The 11,068-nt window shown below is 40.2% G+C and overlaps 1 protein-coding gene and 1 pseudogene across 2 annotated transcripts in view; both read right to left on the bottom strand.

The window, feature by feature from the left end:
• The window catches only part of med8 (mediator complex subunit 8), a 5,682-nt gene extending 4,823 nt beyond the window's left edge, over window positions 1-859 (bottom strand). For both annotated transcript variants that reach the window (XM_050055173.1, XM_050055174.1), the window contains exons 1-2: window positions 784-859; window positions 307-428 (exon numbers count right to left, since the gene is read on the bottom strand). In XM_050055173.1, the coding sequence (XP_049911130.1) occupies window positions 307-428; window positions 784-789 (128 nt within the window). In that variant the 5' untranslated portion in view covers window positions 790-859. The remainder of the gene's footprint in view (window positions 1-306; window positions 429-783) is intronic.
• A 1,190-nt stretch (window positions 860-2,049) lies between these two features.
• Window positions 2,050-8,824, bottom strand: LOC126396393 (4-trimethylaminobutyraldehyde dehydrogenase-like; annotated as a pseudogene).
• Between the last annotated feature and the right edge of the window lie 2,244 nt (window positions 8,825-11,068).

The following is an 11,068-nucleotide window of genomic DNA, read 5'->3' as shown; positions in this document are numbered from 1 at the left end:
GAGCACCTTTGGGATGTGGTGGAACGGGAGATTCTCATCATGGATGTGCAGCCGACAAATCTGCAGCAACTGTGTGATGTCATCATGTCAATATGGACCAAAGTCTCTGAGGAATGTTTCCAGCACCTTGTTGAATCTACGACACCAAGAATTAAGGCAGATCTGAAGGCAAAAGGGGTCCAACCTGGTACTAGCAAGGTGTACCTAATAAAGTGGCCGGTGAGTGTATTTACCTTAGCAATACTGTTGCTATGATAGTAGAAACTGGTACAGATTAGTATTTCGAGAAAATTGTGCTTTACTTACCATGTTAATCGCTCGTATTCATTTTCCAACTTATAAATGAAACTGTGAAGAGCGTTTTTGACGTGTGCTACTCGAGAAATGAGAGACTCCACCGCCGCCTCCAGCTGCTTCTCTTCTCTTTGCTAAGAGTGATACAAGACAACAAACTCCGTCTGATGAACAAAACCCAAAATACACACGACACACACCAAACAAGCCTAACGACAGTCTGTGGTAACCCCAAAGTTTATCAATGTAAATGTTAGTTCAATTTTAAATTAAACCTGAAACGATTGTAATGCTAAACTAGCTAGCTTGAATGCAAACTTATTTAGCTGTTAATGTTAGCATGCTAGCTACTGCTAGCGCTACAAACAAGTCAAACAGAAGCACCGTGTATAAGCGTGTGCACATAAACCTTTACAGAAAATACAAGTAAATAATATAACAAAGTATCACACTGTGAATTACAATATATGAGCATTAAAATGACATTACCTGCATTATTGAACTACAAGCTCACGAAGAAACGCTCCGACCGGTAAAGGCTGAATAACTTCCGGTTCACGTTGTCAAAATAAATGCATGTGTTTTAAATTTGTCGAGCCACTATTATGCATTTTTCTCCTCCACACGGAAGCATACTAAAATAACAATGAATAAATAAATAAATAAATAAAAAAAATAAAATAGACTTAAATCCAATTAAATTAAATTATTATTATTATTATTTTTTTAAATGCATGAAGTAGTGAAATGTAACTAAGCATATTTACTCATGTACACTTGACAGGCAAATATTGTACCACGTATCTTCACATTTGGTGATTTTGAATTACAGTTTTTTAGGCAAACTGGAGGACTAAACTTTCCTTTATGGATGGAAAAGAAATCCTCCCACTTCTTAAAATAACTTAGCTGTTTAAAAATTGGATTAGCTGGCAAAGTCATTGTGAAATTTTCAGTGTCCTATTACTAATTTCACTAAAGCAAAGAATCCCAGTACTTCATCCACAACTGAATCTAAAACGTGATCCAAAACAATAACTGGGGTATATTAAATATTATGTATGTGCATCAACCTAAAAATACAAGGTTTGCACAATAGGAGATGACAATAATTCTACTCACAGCCATTCCACTACAATATTTCCAGTGAAAATATGTAATATTGCAGATAACATTGTAGTACAAAGGCTGCTGCACTATATCCTGGCCAGCTAATTCGTATTGGAAAATAACTGCTTAATGATACAGAACCAATGTCGTGCCCAATATAAGATGAGCATCAATAGTAGTGCATACTTTCATTTCAAGAACACAGATGTTTAAAATATGCCAAAGAACGCTCATATTTAGTAGTTGCAGGCACATGGAAACAGGGTATTGTTAGCACATGAATGGTAATGAATAATAATTAATCAATTTCCCTACAGGGACAATAAAGTATATTGAATCGTATTGTATCATATCGTAATCAGGACAGATACTAACAGTACAAAAGTAAAAAGCTGCTGGTCCTCAGGTATTTTCACATGACCTTATCTGCCCCCATTCAAACATGTTTGGACACCCGAGTTACAATGTAACAGATCAAACTGGAACTGGAGATGTCACTGATTTCACTGTACTGGCAAAAGTCTACTGGATATTTGTAAAATTGTCAATATTATACATGCTTGAAACTAATGTGTTTGTCAGTTGTTACTAAAGAGGTGGTAGTAATTTATATTTTACTCAGAAGCAAGCAAACAGCAAAAGAGACTTTGTATCTAAAACATTTTATTTTGATAAAAAGGTGTTAGTTGTTCAATTGTGTCAGTTCAGCATAAAGTATAAAAATCTGGTACCAACTGATAGATGCTGATGCTCAGTTCACTACACACAGCATTTCTGATTAAGGCTCATGGTCGTTCTTACACACACACACACCGGCATTTGTTCTTTTTGTAATACGCAGATTTCTATTCATGTACTTGGTTAATGGTGAAGTAGGCTCACTTGTTGGATGAAGAAACTAGAGAATTTTCAACAGGTTCTTAAGTTCTCACAGACCTGCCTCTCTCTACGTACACGTGAGATGCAAACATAGGCTACACCCACACTTATATGCTTTCATTTTAATACGGCGGTTTTGGGGGTTTCAATATGTCAGAGTACTGTAGGAAATAGGCGTATGCAGCAATACAGATTTTAAAATGAAAACGTATTAGTGTGGATGTAACGTTCGTGCAAAGAGAGTGCTACATGTTCTCATATCTGGTGCATAGATCATGAATGAAGGGAGAAGTGCAGCTTTTAATTCACATTTGTGGCACAACTTGGTGAGAGGAGTTCAGAAGAGGCTCTCGACGTCGCCCATTTCTACGACCACAGTCTTCAGCTGGGAGTAGTACTCGATTGTCACCTGGCCGTTCTCTCTGCCAAAGCCTGATAAAGCACAGTAGAGATTGTGTTAACACGTCTGTTTTAATGATTCACCTGACTTTGATTCAGCGAAGGTAAGTCAGGTCACTCACTGCAATAAAGTGTAATACTGTGAATGTATCTCCTTTGCATTAACAATGACAAAAGTGGTGATTCTGACTATTTTAAAACACCCTACCTGAGTTCTTGTATCCTCCAAATGGCACCTCCACAGGGCTGATGTTGTAGTTGTTGATGTAGCAGGTCCCTGCCTCCAGGTTCTCAGCCACACGATGGGCTCGAGAGATGTCCCTGTAGGCAGAGGAGAGGAACAGACTTCAGATTTTAAGCACAAAAAAAAAAAAAAAATTCAACAGTCTGTATTCAAGCTTGATCACACAGTTAACATGCTGCTTCATCTGCCCTCCAACCACAGAGAACACTATTGTGCAATAGTTTCCACCTGGCCATTTTTTATTGGCTGCTTTGTGGAACACCTGAACTGCTGCCAATAGAATGCAATAACTTCACTATGTACAAAAGCTAACGGTCAGTGGTGTGAATAAGGAGTGGCAACAAACTGCTGAGTAATGATGATAAGCTCAACTGTGCTCTGCTGACCTGGTGAAAACTCCAGAGGCCAATCCAAAAGTGGTGTTGTTGGCCCTCTTGATCACTTCTTCCTCTGTGTCGAAAGGCAGCACGGACATGACCGGGCCAAAGATCTCCTCCTTCACACAGGTCATGTCGTCTCTGCAGCTATCTGTGTCAGGAAAAAAGTAGTGGATGTAACACACTGTGCGAACTGGGACATAAAACATGTAGATTAATCGGTTAACCCGAAGAATATTTGTGACCAGTTGGGCATGTCAGTCTGTAGGTTTATTTGCACACACAACCATACACACTCCGCTGATGGCTGCAACACCATGATAAAACTTGTGAGAGTGGATGACCAAAGCCCGGCTAATCGAAGCCACGCACTCTTTTCTTGCCCGATGGTCAAACTTACTTGTCCAAAATAGAAAATATAAGCTTTTTGAAAAATAAAAACAACAAGGATTTGGACAGTTATTTCTGTCGCTCGTTAATCCATTGCACAGTGCGTTTGAGATCAGAGCAGACACACAATCAGGAAAACAGCCTCTGGTTGGATGCCTCTGCAAACCAGGCAAGTTGCACTTACAGTTTACATTTATGTCTGTGAAAACATGGATGCTTCTCACATGTCAATTTAGTACCTGACCAAATGTTACCCCTTCTGTTCCTGAGATATGACTCTAAGTAATGGCCAAATAAGTGTTTTTCGCAGAACATTATGACCTTTGACCGTTTAGATATAAAATGTCATAATTTCATCATTATGTCCTATTAGATATTTGTTTGAAATTTTGTCATGATTAGCATATGAATTCTTGAGTGTTTTATGAGGTCATAGTGACCTTTGACCACCAAATTATAATCAGTTAATTCTTGGATGTTTGTGCCAAATTTGAGAAAATTCCCTTAAGGCCTTCTTCAGATATTATGTTAACAAGAATAAGACCAATTCAAGGTCACAGTAACCTTGGCCTTTAAAATCTAATCAGTTCATTGCTACGTTTGTGCCAAATTTGAAGAAATTCTTCCCTGGTGTTCTTGACATATTGCATTTACGTGAATGAGGTACATGCAAGGTCGCATTGGCGTTTGACCTATAACCACCAAAATCTAATCACTTCATCACTGAGTCCAAGTGGATGTTTGTGCCAAATGTGAAGACCTCTCTAGGCCTTCTTAAGATATTGCATTTACAAGAATGCGACACATGTATAGACGGACAGATGGACAACCCGGAAACATAATGCCTCCGGCCACAGCTATCTCCGGCACAGAGGCATAAAAATTGATAAATAATCACAAAAGACATTTAGTTTGACTTCATCTTTACGATTCTCCAGAAAGACGCTGCAGTTTAAGGTTGGATTACAAAGCTTCTGAAAGGGATACGATTGCACCGTAGTCCTCGTCGGTACAGCACAACGGTTAGCTTCTGGGCAAAAACCAGTATGTCATACGTCTTCACTGACCCCAGAGTTAACTTTTATCGTGTTCAGTGTGTCAGATTTTTCTCATCAGTCCTGTTAATCGCTTTGTCGCTTGGTGGGGAGAGACTACAAAGAGACTTACCAAGTACGCAGGGTGACATGAAGTAGCCTCCTTTCAATTTGGGGTCACTGGGGACAAAGGGCTCTCCTCCACAAAGCACTTTGGCCCCCTGGAAAAAACAGACATATGAGTCAAATAATTATGAGAATTAAGGTAGGAGTAATTAAACTTCATATAACTGCTGAGGTGCAGTGAGCGTGTCAGTGGTGCTATCACAGCTGATTTATTCTCAGATAAATGCCTCTCCACAGCTGCTCAATTCTTCCACAGGGATCATTAAATGTTCCTCTGATCTAATGATCGGAGGATTATAAACACACCTGCTGCTTGGCCTGGTTGACATATCCCAGCACTTTCTCCAGCTGTGGCTTGCTGATCAGCGCTCCCATTCGGGTGCCGTCCAACAGGGGGTCACCCACAGGGATGGCCTTAGTCCTCTTCACTACTTCTTCCAGGAACTTGGGCATGATCTCTCTCTGGACAAACACTCTGGTCCCATTGCAGCAAACCTGTACAATGCAGAATGTCGAATGTATCGGCTCAGGATGGGCTTGACATCATACGACACAACGCATATATGATACAACTGCCTCACCTGTCCCTGCGTCAGGAAGTTTGCCATGAGTGCTCCTTTCACTGCATTTTCCAGTTCACAGTCTTTGAAGATCAGGAGAGGAGATTTCCCTCCGAGCTCCAGAGTCACCTGCTTCACACCCTTTGCAGACATTTCCATGACCTGAGGGCGGGGAGAACACACAGGGTATTAACAAGAGGGAAAATTAGCGCCTTGTCCTCAGGCCATTCCTGAACAGTTTTTGTGGTGTGACATGGTGCATTGTCCTGTCGGGGGGCATTGCTATCAGGGAGTGCTGTTGCCATGAGGGGGCGATTTGGCGATTTGGTTGGGTGGAGCGTGTCAAGTGGCATCCACATGAANCACACTCACCACATGCCAGAGCAGGAGCAGACTTCCATGTTGCGATCTGGAAGGGGTAATTCCATGCACCGATTCCCACGCACACACCAAGGGGCTCCCTCCTGGTGTAGGCAAAGGATCCACCAGGAAGCTGGACGTGCTGGCCTTCAAAGAACCAAATATAACGCAACATTAAACGCCAAGTTTTGGAACTTAAAAGAACAGTGTGTAAGACTTGAGGGGATTTAGTGGCATCTAGCAGTGAAGTTTGCAATGAGATGAAACTTCTCTCGGTTAGAATTCCTTCACTGTTCATTGTTCAGAAGGTTTTAACATGGAGACAGGACAGACCTCTCCGAAACAAACACACCGAGTAAAAACACTGAATAAAGCAGTTTCATGTTAGAAATGAGTGTTTCAAAAACTAAAGTGCACCCACCTGCAAGTGTACCAGCCATGCCAGCATAGTACTCAATGGTCTGCCAGGAAATATCGATATCAACCAGTGCTTCAGTGATGGACTTGCCATTGTTGATCACTTCCAGCTTTGCAATCTTCTCCCTTCTTTCCTATTTTTATCACAATAGCGTAAAAAAAGAACAGCTGTTAGTGCAAAACTTTGTCAGAACTATTAAAAAAGATATCAATGTAGTGAGTAGTTAGAAGGTAATTTAGTGTCATTACATGTATATAGCTTTAAAAAGGGAAATACATCCATTTTCATAACACACACGTTATTCCTGTGGTCTACTGACACAGTAGACTGGCACCCAGGGGAGTGTTACAGTACACGGGTGCATTTTCTGTTTCAGAACTGAGAAGTGTAAAGTTCACTTGGGTGTAAAAAGAAACACAATCAGTCTCTCGTTCATAGACTGTAGAGCAGCTCCACACTTTACACCCTATGATATCACAGGTTTCTGGTTTCTGGCTTTGAGAGAGGGCGGCTCATGTTCACCAGTATGGACTGACCTTTCATAGACCATTTATATAGGTATATAGGTGGTGTCCCCCTTTAAGATTATATAATCCTACCACGACATTAAAGAGGCCACAGACACACAAAAGGTTTATTTTGTGCAAATGTAGGCCAGCAGTGGAGGAAGGGGAGGGGAGTTTTTGCTTTTAATGAATAACTACTGTCTTACGGCATGCTTTCAACAGTCAGCTCCAATTTGAGTTGCGCAACAGTGATATCAAACTGGACAGACTCCAGACTACATGGACACAGACTGACCCTCACCCTGATAATGCGGGCGGCCTCTAACATCACCCGAGCCCTCTCCATGCCCGCCATCTTGCTCCACTTTAGGTAGGCAGCATGGGCGCTCTGTATGGCCTCATCCACCTCCTCAGCCCCACAGGGTACCATCTGACACAAGACACGACCTGCACAGACAACAAGACCTACAGGTTACTTCATTACTTAACAAGCAGACTCTATCTCAGTTATTACCAGAGGTGGAAGAAGTACTTAGACCTTCAACTTAAGTTTAAGTGGCAATAATGAAGTGTAGAAATACTCTGCGTTCAAAACTTGACTGTTTACTTTGAGGACAGAAGTAAATATCGGATTTTAGTACAGTACTTGAGTAAATGCAGGGTTCCCCGCACATTCATTTATACGTGGCGGCCTGCCATGATTAAAACATCTGCTGCCATGTTTTGATTTTCTATTTTTGGAAACTCATTGTCCATTTTTATTATACAAGATATGATTTAAACCTCGGGATACAAATGTGTCTTATTTGAAATTAAAATGACATGAAAATGGTGTATTTCAAGTTTGTCAAGTACACAAATACAAATTCTAAAAGGATTTTGTTACTAAATTATATCTTCATTTTTCTCTCCAGCTAAATACAAATCACAAAAATTTCATTGGCGTAATGTAACTACAAACATTAATGTAAATACGGCACTTAAGCACAATTTGAGGTGCTTGTACTTCACTTGAGTCTTTTCTTTTTAATGCCACTTTATACTGTACTTTTACTCCACTACATTTCAGAGTGAAATTTGGTACTTTTTGATTCGCTACATTGATCTGACAGCTTTAGTTGTCTCGCTTCAGCTACTTAAAGATTTTTTGCGTAAAAAATATTTTATGAAACATGATGCTTTGTTGTAAATCGATCCACCCAACAGTTAATACAAGTACAGCAGGCTGGGATTGGGTTAGTCTCAGGTCTTCCTCTTCCATCCACCTGTCCCACCGTCCCGCCTGGCCACCATGCGGTCTAGAGCCTTCAGCCGCTCTGCCCCCTGACTCTGGAGTCCCTCCAACCAGACAGTCTTTCAAAAAGCCTCCCATCCATTTGACTTTATTCCTTAACTCGTTGACTTTTTTTGGCTGTTATTTTCTCTGTCTTTGCCTGTAAGGTGACCTTGAGTGGTAAAGGTGCCCATAAATAAAATGTTTTATTATCATTATTATTAATTAATTAGCCAACTGACACAAAATTTTGCAAGAACTAGTCTTTTTTCTGCATTGGGTACTTTTACTATTTTTACTTTAAGTACATTTTCAATGCATGACTTTTGCCTCTAACAGAGTATTTTCACAGTGTGGTACTAGCATTTACTTATGTAAAGGAACTGAATACTTCACCACTGCAAAATACTCAAAAGTAATTAAATATTATGAACGTATTTTAAATACATTTAATTAAAATACTTTCCATGTCTGCTTGTTATCAGATTTGTTTTCACATGCCATAGTTAATCCACCCACCACAGAAGAAGAAAAGGGAGGGTTAGAGTTACATAACATCATGTCCTCATAGTGACCCTGCTGCACAGATGTGTGCACCCACCCACCTCATCCGACCTAACATTTTAACCAGTATGACCAGTTTAGACATGAAGCAGTGAACAATGAACCAGTCTGCAGTGTGCTGTATTTACCAGTCGCAGGTTCAAACACGGGCTCTGCGTTTTTCTCCTGCCGGGGCTTCACTCGTTTCCCACCCCAGAAATTCAGAGGCTCTGTGACCACCACGGTTCCTGTGGCGGCTCTGGGCATGGTGTCGAGGATTGACTGGGCCATTTTAAAAAGGGGCAGTGGATCTGCAGGGACACGAAGCGTTACAGCAAAGTTATTTAATTAACTAACATTTAAGACAAGTGAGTCAAACTGCTCGCTCTTACCGTTAACTAACTGTCTGCACCACTGTAGTGCTATTAGCTAAACTAGCATGAGACACGACAGAATGCGCAGGTAAATTTAAACAGATATGCACAAAAAGGAAATTAAACTTTAACGTTACCGTTGTTGTTTCAGCAGACGGACTGGAGCGTGTCGATGGAGAGGTCGCATAAAAGGAACCTTTCACGCCCCGTTAACCAGTCAGGACACGCCTCCTGCTGCTGCCCCCTAAGATTTTAACTGCGCCTATAGACAGTGGATTACGCCTTAAAGGGCAACACACACGGAAAATTACCAAATGTCGCGAGTATTGGAGGGCCTGTGTCCTGGAATTGCTATGGTAAAACGATTCGATATTAAAGTAAACTTTTAAACACCTACTTTACTTAAAATGTATGGTAAAACTATTATCTAATAATTTCAATTGACTCGCTATTATGATGTTGATTAATGGACTCAACATTATAGAGCTCCTAAGTTGCGTGTTTCTGGTACATGGGACCTTAAAAATCGATTTCTCATAATGTATTTAAATAGCTAGATGAAAATTATTTTCTGGTCCCGTTTGAATTGTGCCATAAATTTCACATATGTTGTTTGTGAATTTTTTATATATTTTTTCGTGCAAAGAAGGCTACAATTTAGCGGGAAGAAGTTTGATACTGTTAGGTTTTGTGTGAGAGTGCTTTGTGGACTACAGCTCTTCGCTGCTCTCGACGCGTATGATATACGTCACCACTCGCACTCGGAACATGGCTGTGTCTCTGGTACACTTCACCGCCTTCTTCCAAGGAGAGGACAAAAGCCTTAAGCGTGGCGAAAACCACTACAAGTCTGGACATGTGGAAAATTTCAGTGGGGAGATGTTTGGCGATCTGATAGCTCCATAGATCGTGGCAGAAGGCGCAGCAGCAGCGCTGTGAGGTGAAAAGTGGAGGGAAAGTGTGATGACGTGATGTCACATAGGCGACATGTAGTCTTTCTCATTACGTTGTTTCCACAGCCTTTAACTGAAGAATCATACAATAAACTGTCAAACTCTTAACATGAAAACATATTATTTAGACCCACACAAAACATTTGTGTAATCCAAAGCATTTAATGACTGGGACCAGAAAATAATAATTTCCTCTCCATTGACTCCCATTCATATTTTCCGAGCCTAGAGGTCCGATGGGGGTCTACCGGAAGGGGCGTGACTTACGAGCTCTCTGATGTCATGGTGAAGCTGACCTTTGACCTTTTGGATATAAAATGCCATCACTTCATCATTTTATATCCAATTCGACATTTCTTTGAAGTTTTGCCATAATTAACATATGAATTAATTTGGTCACAGTGACCTTTGATCACCAAATTCTAATCAGTTAATTCTTGAGTTCAAGCGGACATTTGTGCCAAATTTGAGGAAATTCCCTCAACGCATTCTTGAGATATTGTGTTCACAACAATAAGACCAGCTCAATGTCACAGTGACCTTGACTTTCAAAATCTAATCAGTTCATTGTTAAGTTTGTGCCAAATTTGAAGAAATTCTTTCCATTTTATGCTATTAGACATTTGTGTGAAATCAGAATTAGAATCGGTTTTATTGCCAAGTAGGTTTTCACGTACAAGGAATTTGGGTTGGTGTATTGGCGCATAACAAAGACTATAAAATATATAAAAATAATATAAAGTATAAAAAGGAAATAGTATTAACAATTAAATATAAAATCTGAGTGCAAATAATAATAATAGTAACATAAAAAATATGTACACTGTAAATATGAATAGGGTGCACAAGTGTGCAAATAACAGTTGTGCAAAGTACGGCTGTGCAAGTTTAACTGTATGCAAATTTCAGTGTAAGTATGAATTCTGAGTCTGCCCAAAAACATGTTTTGTGAGGTCACTGTGACCTTGATCTTTGACATTCAACCACCAAATTCTAATCATTGAGGCATTAGAGATACTGCATGCACGACGACAACGAGAGGGGTGCAAGTACAGATGACCTTGACTTTTGCCAAGCAAAAAATCCAGTCAGCTCCTTGAGCATGAGTGGATGTTTGTGCCAAATAAAAAAAATTCCCTCAAGACATTCTTGAGATATTACGTGCATGAGAATATGACAGATGAGGTCACAGTGACTTTGACCAACAAAATCTTATTAGTTCATTGTG

The sequence above is a fragment of the Epinephelus moara genome, chromosome 10 (assembly GCF_006386435.1).
Source record: "Epinephelus moara isolate mb chromosome 10, YSFRI_EMoa_1.0, whole genome shotgun sequence".
Taxonomy (NCBI): Eukaryota; Metazoa; Chordata; class Actinopteri; order Perciformes; family Serranidae; genus Epinephelus; species Epinephelus moara.
Note: the sequence above shows the minus strand (reverse complement) of the source record. Positions and strands in the feature narration are given on the sequence as shown.